The 17,469-nt window shown below is 41.3% G+C and overlaps 1 protein-coding gene across 1 annotated transcript in view; it reads right to left on the bottom strand.

The window, feature by feature from the left end:
• Window positions 1-3,042: 3,042 nt before the first annotated feature.
• The window catches only part of KIF26A (kinesin family member 26A), a 176,823-nt gene continuing 162,396 nt past the window's right edge, over window positions 3,043-17,469 (bottom strand). Inside the window, exons 11-16 of the mRNA XM_088455297.1 lie at window positions 16,173-16,335; window positions 10,903-14,095; window positions 9,922-10,112; window positions 8,631-8,651; window positions 7,537-7,687; window positions 3,043-4,347 (exon numbers count right to left, since the gene is read on the bottom strand). Of these exons, the coding sequence (XP_088311423.1) occupies window positions 4,169-4,347; window positions 7,537-7,687; window positions 8,631-8,651; window positions 9,922-10,112; window positions 10,903-14,095; window positions 16,173-16,335 (3,898 nt within the window). The 3' untranslated portion in view covers window positions 3,043-4,168. The remainder of the gene's footprint in view (window positions 4,348-7,536; window positions 7,688-8,630; window positions 8,652-9,921; window positions 10,113-10,902; window positions 14,096-16,172; window positions 16,336-17,469) is intronic.

Below are 17,469 nucleotides of genomic sequence, written 5' to 3' on the forward strand. Positions count from 1 at the left end.
TTGCAGTTCTGAATCAGCCCCATTAATCGGAATTATAAACAATGTTACCATATGAGAGGTCATTTGTTCTTATATAAACAGAGACTAATAGCAGATACCCAGGTGTAACACTCCTGTGCTGCCTTGCTGCTTCTGAACGCTACAATTGCAGTGTTAATGCTCTTGTCTCTGTGCAATGGCTGTTATTGCACAAGGGAAAACATCCTCCACCTTTTTGGAGGTGGTGGTAATATTTTCTCCGTTGTCCCTGTCTATAGAATGTCTTTAGTTTATGATTTCCACAATTAAACTGCAACAAGCAGTGACCTGTAAAATGGCACATTACTTTCTTTATTGCTACAGCCTGACCTCTTCTCCCCAGGTTTGATACACTGCTCCAAGCCGCCATAAATCAAGGTATTGTTCGGCTGATGAAGTGCCAGCTTCAGCATTGCCAGCGCCATGCATAGAAGACATAGCCAAAGCTGGCTATTTATCACCGAGACTGAACAAGGCTCCTCGGTTTTCTTCATAAAGGAGCAATAAAACGTACACACCCATAGATCAGGCTGACACTGGGGATCTGAGCTCTGCATACAAACTTTTAGCCCATGGTCTCCCATCATATTTTGGCTATTTAGCAAATATTATTGCCGTCTAATATTAGATTGCTTGTCCATGCTCACCCCTGCTAATCTTATCCCCAATGCCGCCACGCTACAAGTTGGCAGGAATCTGCCAAGACGCATCATTGATAAGGCATCTGCCGCACCAACGTACAATAGAGCAACTTTATGGTTTGTTCAGCATGTCCGACAGTACATGGCCGCAGGTCCAGTGGAATTACACCACGCTGCATCACTAACAACACGCCCCCGTCAGGCCTGCTGCCAATAGCCACACCCACCCTCCAATCCCACCCCCAGTTAAAACCAGGGACGTGCGGTCAGGGGCCTCCCCTGTCATACTCCCTCCCCTATCATACTTGCTGTCGTGCTCCAGAGTTTTGATATAAAAACTGTGTTTTATACATTTGTGCCTCCCCAGCCATTGAACATACCACACGTCACTGGTCAACACCCAGGAACACCTAAATTGCATGGAACTCCACGGTGGTAACCATGGGTACGCATGGGAAGAATTAAAACATTAGGCAATTGCGCCCAATGTTTTAATTCCGTCCACCTCTGAACCAGGCCCTAAATTATATCCGGAGTCTCTGTGTGTCTGTATAGAAGCAGAGTAAGATCATTAATTGGTTTGATCGCATGTTTATTTCGTGTTTATGTATACTGATATGATGTGTTAGCTGCCTATCTTATATTTTCAAAATATGTTTTATCTGCGTATTTTGTTTTAGCAGGGTCTCCAATTAAATAGAGATATGGCTGTAGCTATTATAAAGAAAGGGAATTTGCAGAAGAAATAAGAGGGTCATAGGACATAGCGCCTGATTAAGAGGCACTCGCTTTTTGCGAGCGCTCGGTCTGAATCAGGGCGGATATTTTAAAAATAAAATCCGCTTCCAGGCCGCTCGCACAGCTGTGGGTGACCACCCACAGCTTTTGCGAGTGGCCTGGCGATGTTTGCGATTATCGCGACCATCGGGCTTGCGACGAGACCCTTGTGGTAGGGTCTCGGTTCCTGCAAGCCCGAGTAAAATTCCTGCTCTAATAGAGCAGGAAGTTCACTACTGACATCACAAACGATGTCAGTAGGGCCCCCCAAAAACGGCAGGCGTTCCTTCGGGTACGCCTCCATTTGTCCAGCCACCCCCCCTCCCCGCCTACAAAATGGGGCGAACTGTCGATCAACATCGACAGTCACCCCGTTTTGTAGTGAGCCTCGGAGCAAGTAAACTGGCCGACCATCGACCTGCTTGCGAGCGCTATGCGCTTGCGAGCGGGTCTGAATCAGGCCCATAGATCGCTGATCAGCGAATGAACAGAAAGTTGATCTAATTTTCGGCTACCCCTGTCATAGACAATTAATGGATTTTTTTATTATACAGTATTATGTATGTATGTTTTGTGATAACATAACTCAATCCAGTCAGACGACTGTACATGAATGTGCCAGTTAGTCTGATGCAGTAACAAATAACTTGATAACTTCTAATATCATTACTTTTCACACTGTATTAACAGCCATTATATACCTAGTAGTAAGACCTCACGCCCAGGTTCCTGCCAATGTATCTCAGCTCCCATAACTGTCATCCAATCAGCATCCAGCCAGCTCTGCATATAGCCAGTTATACATTATATCAGGGGAAGAAGTCCTAGCAGGTGGGCATCTTTTTTTTTCAATTTTGAATCTTTATTCAAATTTAATGAGCATACAAAACATTTATTTTTTTTAAATATGATTACACCATACTTGCCTGCTCTCCTGGAATGGCCGGGATGCTCGTGTGGCGCTCCAGGCCGCCCAGAAAACAGATAAGTCACCTCCAGAAGCCTCACCAACAGCCAGCCTTATCACTCAACCAGTGCCAGTGAGATGTCACTGATGATTTGGGTGGTGGGTTCAAAGTGCTCGGTAGTCGGAGGCAGCCAATCAGCTCAAACCACCCAGCTGTCCAGTAGCATAAAACATTTAGGGAAGAAGCAGCAGCAACAGCAATGTCCTCTGAGGACCTCGGATTTCTGTGACGTATATAATAAGCATGGCCTCTACAGTCTTGTTCCTTCATATGGTAACAGAATGCTTTGATGACTTCTAATAGCTATATATTTAACATCAAGGGGTACATTATCCCATATATAATACATTATCGGATGGATTGAGTTAGTCAAGTGGAATATTAGAGTAGGAAAATGTTTATTTATGCATGCACCCCATAGAGGTACGTTTAAGAAAAAACAGACGCACATAGCAGGAGATTCCGACAAATCTGCCCATATAATAATAAATTGATACAAATGTTATATACAGTTTGTACTTATCTGAACAACTACTAATAGGCACTTTTACTCCTACCTATAAATGTATTTGGACACAGAAACAACGTTTATTAATAAATGTATCTTTTATTCACAGATAAAAGTTTAAGTACTGTATTATACATTTATACAAAGGTTTCATAAACCCCATATAAAAAACAAGATGATCAGAAAATATGACTCCATATGAAATGTAATAATACATAGACACATTAACTTTTTGCAAAGTGTTTGGCAATCGTACGACAATTGGTGCTGGAGCCCTCCCTTACAAAACAGACAAATGCACACATTACATGCAGCATGTATTAGGTATCTCCTGAGCTTTCACCTTCCATAGAAAAATGGTAAAAAACTGAATTTAAAAAAATGCATAAAGAGCGTCATTAGAAAAAAAAAAAAAAACGCTGCTCTTCCCAACCAATGCAGGGATAGTATAGTCAGAGCCATTATCACACGCACACATAGATATATACAGTTAATGTCCTCGGTTTGTAAATTATACAAAAAGGACATTTGTAGTTGAATAAGGAACGGTATAAAACTGAAAGTCAGGAGAATTTTGTAAAGCCTGATCAATATACATGAACTCAGAAGGCAAATTCAGGTATGGAAACTTAATTTAGTTATTGCTCCTGCTATAATGTTTTGTAATTAATTTTTAGTGTTTTTTACTTTTTTTTTTGCAAGTAACTATACATACGCTGTACAGTATATATGTTGATACATTTAATGGTCTGCTTAGGTTTGCTGGCTTTAAATTCTAGCACCAAATAAAATAAAAAAATTCATATGAAAACAAGGCACTTTTAATATTTTATTTTTAAATACATGACGAGATTTTATTTTTTTCTCTTCTACCACATTCTTCTCTGGTCCTCCTGATGCCGAGGGTTCCTCCCAGCATTCCTTTGCATTTTGTGGGCATCTTAATTGTAATTGTGTAACGTTTACAGCTGGGGATGTCTCTCCAGCTCTTTTGTCACTACAAGTCCCAGCATGCTTTAGCCGAGTCATGTAGGTCCAAAACAGTGAGAGGGCCGTAGGTTGCTTAAGCCTGGTCTAGAGGCACCAAATTGATTGAAATTACAATCCACCATCGGTATCAATCCAGTAACATTCTTTCCAATTTAACATTTTCACATTCTGTTGTACATTTTTTTTTTTCCTTCACACTGTGCAGGTGCATTCCCAAATCTTCTTTCTCATGTCCATTATTTTATTCGACTCTCTTTCTAGATTCTTCAGACTTCCACCTCTCTGCCTCCATCTTGCTGATCTGCGATCATTCCAATGTCAAAACAGGTCACCATCATGACGTGAGATTTGCATACGTTGACACAGAGCTCCAGGTCTTCTGTGACCTGTTCCAGTGCCTCCAGGTATTCCTGAGACTCTTCGTCGAGATCTGGATCCACCTCAACTGTTGACCACAAGAGAAGACAAAGGTGACTATAGGACATAATAGCAGACAATATTTCTACATTCACTTTCCTGAAACTACAGCACAACTAGGTAAAGAAAATAATTGAGGACAATGGGCCTGATTCAGCATGGATCGCTATTGCGATAGCTTACGCAGACGGCCGATTGTTGCATACTGTGCATGTGTATGCACCGCAGTGTGCGTGAGTTAGCATTGTGATCGCTCTGCGTTCACCTACGCAGATACAAAGCCATCGCAGACAGAGGGACAGGATGTCAGCATTTGGGGGTGGTGACAGGGGAGTGGCCGGAGAAACGCAGGTGTGCCAGTCCGTTTGGATGCCATTACAGGTGCGTGCATAAATTAGCCACTGCGACGGCATACGCAGCTTGAGCACTCACTGCTTGCGACGAGGTTAGCAATTTCTGAGTAAGTTCAGACCTATTGTAATTGTGCGCGTGGGGCCGATGTTACTTGATGTTCCCGATGTATATGCAGGAGTGCAAAGTATTACGGATGTGTGAAAGCAGTAGTGGACGTCTCTATGCTGGCTTTGGGCGTCTCTATAATAGCTTTGCGATTGCAGTCATTAGCATATTTTCGCAGCAGAACTGCGTGCGTAATCGCCGCTGCAATCGCAATAACGATCTGTAATGAATCGGGCCCAGCGTCCCTTTAAGTCTCAATTCAGTTCCATTAACATTCACCAAGTGTTGAAGATGCACTGAAGACCTGAACTAGTGCTCGAGTACCGTAGTAGAATACTACATTTGCCCAACTTTAACTGAGGGAAATGTTCTCACAAATAGAAGTGTGAATAGATCTATATTTAAACTTAAAATGGAACAAAACTTATTTTTAAAGTGCAATTGGCAACATGAATTTGTATTTTTATTACTCAATGTATAAAAATGCCATTAATATTGTTTTCTAATTCTTTTTATTTCAAACGCCTATTTTTCCTTTTGTCATTTTCTCCCTAACACCAGTGGCTCTCGTATATATAGGAGGAAGCTTCAATGGAAAGATGGCACACACCACCATGGTTTGGGACGATGACCGTGCCACATTTCATGTGCTATGTTTTGTCATTTTTTTATGTGCTGTCTATATCTGTGCCTAATTACATAATAAATGAATTCATATGTGTAACAATATTACGCTATATGGTGCCTTCTGTTTTTTCCCTACATGTTAGGAAGAGAAGTAATATGTTTTTTTTCTATGTTTGTTTGTATAGTGAGTAGATTCAGTGCCACCGGGAGGTTACACATTTCTCTATAGGGCCTTGGGGGCTGATTCAGAGTTGCCAGCTGCCACAACCCTTTTAACGTCTGTTGCTGCAGTCGCATCCGCGACTGTGTTCTAATACTAGTATCAGCCATTTCCCTGGTGTACAAGTGTGCGTCTGACTGTACAATGACTGGAACAACCACTTTGTGTGTCTTTAACTCAACCATCAGTCACACCATCCAAACGTGCACAAGCCCCATAATAGGGGCAGAATCACCATCACAGTATGGCCTCCAATGCAAGCACCTAAGTTTGCAACTGGTTGTGTGAAACACTTGTGACACTTCCATAGCATGCCCATGAGACGTTGAATAGCCACCACCTAGTCACTGCCCAGGAACCCACCTTTGGAACTCTCTCCCTCTCCCCATCACTCTCCACCTCTCTACAATCCTTCATCAATGCTTTCCAGCTCTCATCCTAACTTGCTGCTACATGTTCCCTCCTCCCTGTCTTCCCCATCTGTATCATGTATCTGTATCATCTGTCTGCCCCTCCCCTTGAGAATGTAAGCTCTTGCGAGCAGGGCCCTCTACCCTTTTGTGCTTCTCCTTACTTTATGTTCATCTACTTCTTACTCACCACTAGGACACCTAACACTTGGTTGCTTATGCTCTGTTGCTTATTTGGGTGTTATGGCCACCAAGGTATCAATGTATATTATCCATGTCCTTGTACTGCATTGTATTGTATTGTATTGTATTGTATTGTATTGTATTGTACTGTAAGTCACTTTTTTGGTTATGTACTTTGTAAGGCGCTGCGGAACACTTGTGGCACCATATAAATAAACGATAATAATAATAATAACCCCCAATACATTTTATATACATATCTGAGGCCGTGCGAGTCAATCGCTACTGCGCTTCTGTGCGTACACACTGTGGGACTTTTTAGTGACTTGCTCAGTTGAAAGACTTCGACAAGTTGTGTCAATATCGGCTGAGAATCAGATCCTTAATCTACACAATTTTGACAGCCATCATATCTTGAAAATGTCAAATATTCTGCTAAATGTCCATATAGGAATAAGGGCCTGATTCAGAGTTGGGAATAGAGAGAGAGATCTCTCTCAACTGATCATCTTGGTGAAACCATGCTGCACTGCAGGTGGGGCAGATTTAAAATGTGCAGAGAGACTTAGATTTGGGAGGAGTGTTTCCAAACTGAAATCTAAATTGTAGAGTAATAATAAAGCTGTGCAGTATTTGTGGGCTACATTCAAAAGCAGCCAGTATTTACCCTACATGCAACAAAAAAATTATGTATTTACACCCCTTGCATTGCAATATGGTTTGTTCAGGTTCACAGTTGAGAGAGATATCTCTCTCTTTTCCCAAGTCTGAATCAGGGCCTAAGTACCAACTTTACATTAATTGCAAATGAGTCCTGTTGAATGAATTAGTCAAAGTATCCTTTACATAAAACTAATACGTATCTTTTGATATGGGACACTGCAAAAAGAAAAGGGACTTCTGGGAAATGTTATTTGCAAGACAACCGCCCTGTGAGTCAGCACTGCCCACCCAGTTTGATTTTCCATCATGGCACCTGCATCTGCTGATACTCATTAACCTGCAGACAGCTTCACTTTCGTTCTGCCATTTGAATATCATTTTCCAGAAGTCCTATTTGTCCTTATTTGAATAATTCCCAGAAGATATTGCTGAAAAATCTCACTATTCTTACTGATTATTCTAGTAGCTGATTCATAGCTTGAACAAAATGTTAGGACAACCAAATTAATTATTTCAACTTCAGATGATACTGTAGATCATCGTCTAGAACTATTTGGCATTTCACCAACAAATATCAATCTTAGTGCTCCCATACGCACAATGTATCTAAGCATTTCACCATCACATATGTACACTATTAGCCATGAATACATACATTGTCCTCTCCACTTGTTGGAATCCATCATCAGTCTAGACTTTGTATCCTCCAGTTCCTCTTTTAACCCCTCATATTTTGCTTTTAATTCTTTAATTCGCTGCTGCCGTCTTTCTGCAAGCTTCAATTTGGTGTTGAAGTACATGAGACCCTTAAAAAAAAAAGTATATTAGGTTAAATATTGAATCTATTCTATTCAACACATGCACAACCCAAACGAGGTATAATAAATATCAAATCCTTTTTAAACAAGGCTTTAAATTGAGATATATGTGTGTGCTATGGTGTTAGAATTGAACCTGATGTGCAACCAATGGGAGACAAGCCTGTCAGAGATTCTATGACAAACCCTAATTTGTTTAAATGCCCTTCTCTGATGTTTTTTTTATATATAATATTTTTATTATTTTATGTGCACCAGCATACTAAGCAGCCCTTAAACTTTGAAGATAAAGTTGATATTAGTTCACATTATAGGGTGCACACAGATCATGCATTGTACAGCCCATTTATTTCTATGGAAGAGGTATAATAATTGTTGAGAGTTTCAGTAAACATTTATCCTTATATAAATAAAAATTCAACATTTGCAACAAGTTAACATGTCCCCCATAGTGATAAATCATATACTGGAATATTATTTTATTTTCACATGTATGTTCCCAATGAATGAATGTATTTCATAAAAAAAAACATTTATTCTAATGAACGAATTATCTGCGTTACAAATATAAAGTTGCAGTAAAAAAATAATGAAGAACAAATTATATTCGGATGTTGTTTGAAAATTAGTATTAAAATTAACAGAGAGTAAGAAAAATCTCTCATTTCTGAATAAATTAAGTTTTTGCTAAATATTACTGGTAATAGCCAATTAAGTAATAAAATATGCATTTAAAAAAATGTAAATGATAAATCTTATTTTTTTTCCCACAATGGAGTGAAAACATTTAATTATCTGCATAAATGCTGTTAGGTGATTTCAAATCTGTCTACTCTATCTACCATTTAAAATGTTTCATAGAGATAATTAAAGACAAAAATGGGAAATAAGATGCCAATGTAATGCAGTTCTGTTTGTTATAAATTCTTACCTTTTCCATGTCTTGGAAAGGCTAAAATAAAAATTAAACAGAAAAATACGAATTAATCAAGGTTATAGTTAAATATCAAATAATAAATATAAATAACTGAAAAAAAAATCAGAAAAACAAATGGCAGAGAAATTTCAGTTTTGAAGGGTAGAATAAAAAGAAAACCATTTGGACTATTTTCTAATTACATTACAATCAGTGTGATTTAATGACACTAACTGAAATGCTTAATATTTGTTACACAGAGTTAATGATCCAGTGCAAGAGAGTAATAAAGTTGTATCGAGCTGGATCAAAATCTGAAGTCTGTACATCTTGTGATCACTAATATTCCTGCCTGAAATCATCAGTCATGTTAAACATGTTAAAATGTTAAACAAGGAATTTAACAGTCATTTTAAACATGGAATTCTCCTCTGTGCTCTGATTTCACTTATCATACTGAGAGCCTATGTCTGGATATCAGACTGACTTTATCTGTGACTGACCATAGATATCTTGATAAGGAAATAAAGTTTTGTAGGAGGGCAACTAAGAAAAACGATCTATTTTTTTTTTTATGCAGTTCTACACACTCTGAGCCAAACATGGTCATATATATTAGCTCCAATTGTCATCTTCAATTTGTTCTGAAAAATCTATAATTCAAACATATCAATTATTGCTGTGCTAAGTGTGCCCCAATGAGGATTATTTTCTCATTCTGCAATTTTGACATATACACCCATCAGCCATAGCATTAAAACCACTGACAGGTGAAGTGAATAACAATGATTATCTCATTGCAATGGTACCTTTGAAGAGGTGACCTATATCAGGCAAGTGAACGGTCCTTGAAGTTGATGTGTAGGAAGTAGGAAAAATGGGCAAAAGTAAGCATCTGAGCATCTTTGGCAAGGGCCAAATTGTGATGGTTAGGTGACTGGGTCAGAGCATCTCCAGTGATTAGTTCCAAAAGTGTTCTAAATATAATCAAGCATCTGTGGGATGTGCTGGATAAATAAGTCTGAGCCATGGAGGCCCCATCTTGCAACTTACAGTATTTAAAGTATCTGCTGCTAATGTCATAGTGTCAGATACCACAGGACACCTTCATAGGTCTTGTGGAGTCCATGCCTTGACAAGTCAGAGCTGTTGGGTGGCACGAGGGGTCCCTACACATTATTAGGTGGGGTGGTTTTAATGTTAAGACTGATGGGTTTATTTACAAAGCCATAGTCTGTAATTATGTTTTTAAACATTCCATTTATAATAATAATAATAATAATAATAATAATAATAAAAATCTTACTTCTGGCTCCTCATGTCTGTGCCTTTGTAATCGCTCCACATCATCAATCTCATAAACCTTGATTTCAAACGGTTCTTTTAAAGTGCCAGGTAAAGGTGGGAGGTCAACCCATTGGCCAGTAACATTATTTTTCTTGCCAACTGTTGAAGCTTCAGGGAGTGGAGCAGGTAATAGCCTTCGACGCTGTAGTCCTTTAAAAAAAATTACATATCTAAAATGCAGCATAACAATAATTTATTTTTAGGAAGTGAATAATTATATAATTATGGTAGAGGGACATTCACTGACATTATTGCTTGAATACAAAATCCAACTTTGCTACTGGGTAATTTTATCTATGTACATCAGTCATGGTGCGATCAAAGGGGACACAGGGCTGGATTAAGGAGGGGGGGGGCGTCAGGGAAGGTCGCCGCGGGGCCCCCACACACAGGTTCAGCGATGGTGGAACTAGGGGCACAGGTGTACCGCGGCCTGTGCTGCTGCATGGCCAGAGCAATACAGTTTATTTGGTTTAATTGGTGCAGCGCGCTGCACCCGCTGAAAGAGAGCAGGCAGCAGAGGAGTCGCGGCAGGCAGCTGGAAAACATAGAAGTGTGGGGTTGGAGAAACACTGGGCTGGAGAGACAGAAGGGGTCTGTAAAGGGGCCACCAGGGTGGAGCACTGTGGCCATATTGGAGGGGGACAAGGTAAAGGGCCAATTTATTGGAGGGGGCCCCCACAGTTTACTTGCCTCGGGCCCCCACAAGCCTTAATCTGGCCTTGAGGTGACACATAATATACACCAATCCTAACAAGATCCAGTTATTGAGTATTTTAAACATTCTCAATCATAGAGAAAATATAGGATTGCATATACCTGTGATTATAACATAATTTTATAAGATTGTAAAATTATAACATCATTTTATAAGTGTGTCTGAGATCACCAGCATGATTACAGAGGGAAAAAAAGAATTTAATAAAATTATTCATATTACCTCTCTTCTTTGGCGATTTTAAACTCCTCATACGAGCAGATGACGACATTCCACTTTCGCTCATTGAGTCATGAGCTGAAGACGCACTTCCTGTAGCTTCGCTATCCCGGATCATGCTCTCATAGCCACTGCTCCCACCACTGTGATAGAAGAGGGCTGTCCTACCCATTGCTGGGGGCAGCTCTCCACTTAGAACGCTGCTATTATCACTTCCATGCCCACTGCTGTATCTCTGAGGTCGTCTAGGGGCTGTTATCTTACTATACGGCGATGGTAAAACAGGAGCTTGTGATTTCTCATCACTGAGGTTAATGCCGCTGTCATTTCCACTATCAGAGTCAGTTGACCCTCGAAAGTTGCCTATTTTGCCAGTGCTACCAGAGGCCAGCTCATTGACTCTGTTGTTGGCGGCCCTTAATGCTTGCTTAGTCCCCATAATTGTTCCTCTGGCAGGCTTGTTGTTAATGCACTGCACTGATCGTGTAGCTGCTTTCCCACTAGGAGGAATGCCAGAGCTTTTGCCATTAGTCTGATTCAGAGACTTTACTGAAGAACTGAGAGATTTTGAGCCATTTGTTGAAAGATTGCGGTTTTTACTTAAATTTGTTGTAGCTTTCTGAGAAAGAGAACTTTTAGCTTGGTTGCTTTTGGTGGTCGGGCAGGTAGATGGTGAGGTAGCTGCATTAGGTGTTGGTGGAATGCCAAGTCTAGGAACTGTCCGGCCTACTTTGTTAATATTATTGACACTACTATTATCTCGATTCCCATTTGTTTTTGAGCCCACTGACATTAGACTATCACACCTCTCCAGAGACGTGTGACTTCCATAGCGTTGGACACACTCAGATTTGTTGGATTTACTCTTTAAGCTGGATACTGCTTTGGGCAATGAAGGGTCACTCTTGATAAATCGGTGGCTGACTTGCATTTCAGAATCTTCTTCAGAATTCGTAATGGACCATCCAAACTCTGATCCTTCTAATCTACCAAGACTACTTGAATGTAGAGGATTATTTTTATTGTCTAGGCTTGACTTTCGCACAGGGGGAGCAGGAGGCCCTGAGCCACCAGGTCTTGGTAACATACTACCTTTATGTGGTAGGTTCCTCTTTGTCCCTGATGACTTTAAACTGCCATCAGAAAAAACTGCGTCTGATGTGCCTTTGCTCCCATGCTCAATTTGAGAACTGTAGTTTGTTACTACTCCTAGTGTTGTAGCACCTCTCCTGAGCTGCGGCACTTTTGTAAGAGGCTCAATCTTTTTGGAGGAAGGTTTAGCATCAAATTCACAGCCATCTACCACTCGCTGTGAACATTCCAACACTGTGTTGGATTTTAGGGACTTAGGCGTACTGGTTTGTGCAAGTTTTGAGCTATGTTTAAATTGATTGTCTGTACCCAAAGAGGAAGATTTAGCAGAAAGTGGCTGATTTTCAGTCCTTCCTTCTAAAGAATTATCCATTCGCACTGTCCATGGGTCTTCGAACATGCTTTCTTTGCAATTTAATGCATTATTGTGTGTTACGCATGAGGTAGACTTATTTTTCCGAGGAAGACTAGAATGGATCGTCTCTACTGACAATGTACCCCGGGTGCTACAAGCTCTAGTCTTGCTAGTCACTTGATAAGCAGTTGGCATAGCTTTGGTTAGCTCAGAGTTCTTAAGGCTCTGCTCATAGCTAGTACACAGCAGACTGGAACCAACACTCTCATTGTCCATTTCAGAAAAGCAAAACCCGCTATCATTTAGGGAATTTTTAAGATTATGGCCTATGTGAACATTTGTATTCTCTGAATCAAGGTTCAGACAATCTATAATCTCATCACCTTGATTAGAAGATAGAGGAACTAAAGTGTCTAAGGTCTGTGCTCCATCGCTTTTAATTGTACAAATACTCACTTCACTTAGCCATGAACTAATGGATGAACGCCGGCTGCCGATTGTGCATTGGTTCTCTGCCAAGGGAACCACAATATCAATATTGACACCAGCAGCACTTATTTGTGACGTGTAGGCATCAAACTCGTCATTAATACTGCTTATAATACTAACTGGTCTGGAGCCAGAGGCAAGGGCCTGTAGAGAACAGTCACTGTTAAAGCTAATTATACTGGAAGGTCTACCATTATCAAGAATACCACCAATGGACAACTCTTCTACAACAGTGAAGACAAGTTCATCTTCTCCATTGAGCTCAACAGGTTTCTGCAAAGTTACTGTAGTTGTTACGATATCATGATCAAATCCTTTTCCCTTAACTGCTGAGCAAAATCTGCGTACATCAACTGGACCAGGCTGTTTAAGAGTGCTACCGATAACCGGGAATGTGCTGCCTAGTAAATTGTGCTTGTCCTGGCTTCTCAGCATGCTCATTCCAACTGGAGGTGTTCTGACACCACTACATGATTCTGAGCTCACTTGGGAGTTCATTTGAGGAGGTGGTGGTGCAGGACTGGGAAGAGGTCTTTTCTTAAAGAGGATTTTTTCTCTCACTGATGGATCAGTAGATGATTTTGGTTGCTCTGAAAATTTGCAAACACTTGGCACGGGACATTTTTGCTCTTCTATGATTGTCAACTGATCTCCATGTGAGACAGAGTCCAAATGTGTACTTTCAACTTTGGCATGTTGTTGAGGGTGCTCAAATTTGAGATGAGGTGCACTTGTTTCCAATCCTGAAAAATTATGTGGAAAAGAGTGTGACAGTTTATCCTGCTGTGGCATAGCATTTAAAGATTCCTGGTTGTTCATTGCTTTTGTAGAAAGGGCAGCTGAGGCATGTTCTTCAACGAGGAACCTGATAGGATTCTCGCTGCCATCAATGCACTCAAGTCTCTCCTGCAGCTCAGCAAATGTGTTGCATTTTAAGTGATTTTCAGAACTCCGGAGAGTTGATATATTTTCTCTGCTTCTTTTCTTGAGGAGGGAAGGGATAATGGGAACAAATTCTGGAGGTCCTTCATTGTCTGTCAGATCTTGGTCAGATAAAACTGCCCCATCGGGACCCACATAGATGACAGTATCACAAGACTGTTCACTGCTGGAAGAATAATCTGGATCACTCTGCCTTCCCAGGGCAGGAAAATCTGGGTCAAGTGCTACAGTCTTTGGGTGGAAGGGTCTCAAGTGGGGAGGTCTTCGGATACGACCTTCTTCACAGGAGCTTTCTCCGCCAGATGAGCTGGATGCATACTAGAAAATAACGAGAACAGCATGCTTAGAATATAGCAGCTAGTATATATTTTCTGACTCACCCTCTGCTCTTTTATAAATAGACGTACACATTCTGTTAGGATATAAAGATTTGCTACAGTTACCAAAGCTTTACCCTATCCAAGCAACAAGTGCTGGGTATGCAAGCCAGCATCACTATTTATGGAACACTGAGTGACTTTTAAGTTATTTTCTATGGTACACAGCAAAAGGGCTTTGAAACTCACAGTACCCAATCAGATTCAAACTAACATCTTTCTTGTGTAGTTTAGGAAATAAAAGCAAACATCTGATTACTACAAGTATTACAGCATTTTTCCTGTACAGCAGTTTTCACAAATGCTCCCTAATGTATATGAAACAAAAACTATAGACATAAATGTAGGTTTCAAGAATTTGTTATACCCAAAGATATATCAGCACCATAGTTGAAATAAGGTTTTCACATCAGGACAAATGAGAATCCCATGAGAAAAAAATAGTGACGTCAGACAATGACTTTATATTTCAGTCATCGTCCCAACTGCAACCAGTCTGGATCAATATTCGATAGATCCTTTACAGACCTTGACGTCAGGCCGACTTAACCTTTATTCTCAGTGTATGAGCCACCTTCTGCCTATTTCAGAGGTGGACGCTGTGTTTGCATCCCAATGGTTGCCGCCAGGGGACGCAGAACGAATTTCGTTGCAGAGAGGTAATTTCAGGGAGGTAACAGGGGGGTTGCTAGCCAGATGCGGCATTCTGAAGTGGCACTTATTTCGGCGGCCATGTTCAGAAGAACATTCTGCGCCTCCATATTGCTGTTGCAGTGTTTGATGGTGCGACCGATGTGCAGCTGGTGTTGCGTATTAATACGCAAAGCATCGGATTAGCGTCACATTCGGTGGGCGTCTCTGTACGAATTCCATCGGCTGCGAATATTTTCAGGAGATGATAGATTACACATAAATTAACAATGACGGGGTTTTAAATTCCTTAAAGTATGCCTGGAAGCAGGGGTTTTCAACCCGAATACTCAGCTACCACCAACAGGTCATGTTTTCAGGATGACTTTAATCATGCACAGATGAGTTAATCTATTTTGCTAGGTCAGTAATTATTATACACTCCTGTTTCCATAAACGGTAATCTCCAAAACATGACCGGTTAATGGTACTTCAGAATAGTCGTCGAGAATCCCATCCCTAAAGTACACTTATTGCCTATTCACAGAGAAGACTACAAACTAGCAACATTACTGAGGCATGAGGCACTATGAGGCTGGTACTGCGGAGGCTGATCAATGTTTTGCTGTGTCTGCGTCTTATGCTAATACCAATTTCATTAATACTGAGGCACCCACTTGTAGTGTCTTGCGGCGGTGTAGTTCCGTCTCAGCGCACACTGACACAGACTCGCCATCGAAACTTGTATCAGCCCTATGACAGGTGCAGTTTCCCTGTCCGAGTGCCGCCTGTGAGTGTGAGCGGTTGCGTGCCTTTGGATGCAGCGCTTACAGAGACACGCCCACAGCTATCCACTCCCCTGCTACCTTCCAAGAACGCCCACTGAATTCCACAGATCGTGCCTCCTATTCTGTTATGCGTTCCTGGGTGCTAACAATCGGTACGCATGCGCTGTGTGACTAGGACGCGTGCGCAGAACTAAAACGTCAGCCAACTGCGTGCGGTATTGACACTGTATGTGACAATCAGGCGTTATGTGTAACCTATTTCTGGCAAGCGATTGCATACCTACTCAACGCCTAACAATTTGCAAAGCGCCAGTGACATCACTGATTCATTAGACACTTTAGTGATGTCTCAGTGATGTCACTAATTCACAGGGAATATTTTTTTATCTTTCCCAGAATATGAGACAGGTAATTTAAAGTTTTTTCTTCAGCGGCATTGAGTTTAAAAAAAAAATACCCGGAAAGTGCAAAGTGTTTTTATCCTTTATTACAGAAGTAGAGACATTCGATTTATAAAGCAACGTTTCTTTTTTTTTATTCTTTTTTTTTATTATTATTATTCTTGCATGCAGCACGAAGAGAGAGAAAAAAAAAACTAACCTTGGATTTTTTCTTTCTCATTCGGTGAATCCTTGAAGCGAGCTGAACCGTAGCAAGGGATTCTGGGTAATTTGATAGAGAATCTGAGATGTGAGCAATCATGGTTGTTCGGCAGTTAATATTCCCCAGAGATTCCCTCAGGAGCATAGTTAATTTGCTGTCCCTATTTAGCAAGGGAAAATGTGAATTAAAATTCTGCACTGGGCATTTGCTCCAAGGAGCGAGGCATTCATTTTCTGTTATTTCAGTACTGTGAGGGCATGCCAACAAGCAAGTCAAAGGATTACATAAAAAAATACCAGCTGTTTGCAATCCTATAAATGACAGCTAGCTGTAATTTAACCTGGCTGGGCTGCAATAAACTCAGAGGCAACTTGGTGAATTCCCCCCTGGCAACTAAGGGATTAATTATTTCCATTTTAGACACCAGAATTTGCAAACAATTCAAAGAATGAAGCAGACAGTCACCGCTAATCATAATATGGGGCATGCTTATTATTTTCTGTGGCAGCACCTAGGGATGGCCATCGAAATCATCGGTGGTTTATGGCCGATGTCAAATACTTTTACCATAGATGGCAGAGAGCCAATGGTTCTCTGCCAACGATGGACAAGTGGGATCCGATTTTTTTTTTTTCTCTGGACGGGATTGAGCTTAGGGCCAGATTCAGACCCGCTCGCTAGGATGCGTTCGCACGCAGCCGTCAGCAGCCAAAGTATGCAAATCCCGCGATCGCAAAGCAAGGCATTAGCTCGCCCACTATGTCTTGCCGTGCGATCGCGGTATGTATTTAGACGCCCACCAGCCTTTCACAAGACGCCCACTTTCCTTTAGTAACACACGTCATCTTCAGGAAGTGTATTAAACAATTGGTAACATCGAGTAACCCATCGGGCCCATACGCAGCACTTATGGTTGCCCATACCCTACCGCAAGCACTGCTAGTGCTGCACTGTGTAATTCAGCCATGTGACGTGTATGCTGATGCTGCATCTTACTTATGCACGCCCCTGAAACGTCGTTCAGACGCACATATACGCCTGCGTTTGCACCACCACACCCCCAATTCCATCGACCAACCCCTGTCACCTCCCACAAACGGCTCGTCCTGTCACTCATTCTTGCGGGGCGTCTATGTACAGGGTGCGAACGCTTCCCGATCGCATGGACTAGTTTGCGCACACGCACTGCGTCTTATACGCATGCGCACATTGCAAACATCGGCAGGCTAAGTGCGAACGCAGCCTAGCGAATGGGTCTGAATCAGGCCCATAGTCCAGCCCCCCGGTGCCCACT

This window comes from Taudactylus pleione, unplaced genomic scaffold (assembly GCF_031769625.1).
Source record: "Taudactylus pleione unplaced genomic scaffold, aTauple2 ptg000652l, whole genome shotgun sequence".
In the NCBI taxonomy this organism is placed as follows: Eukaryota; Metazoa; Chordata; class Amphibia; order Anura; family Myobatrachidae; genus Taudactylus; species Taudactylus pleione.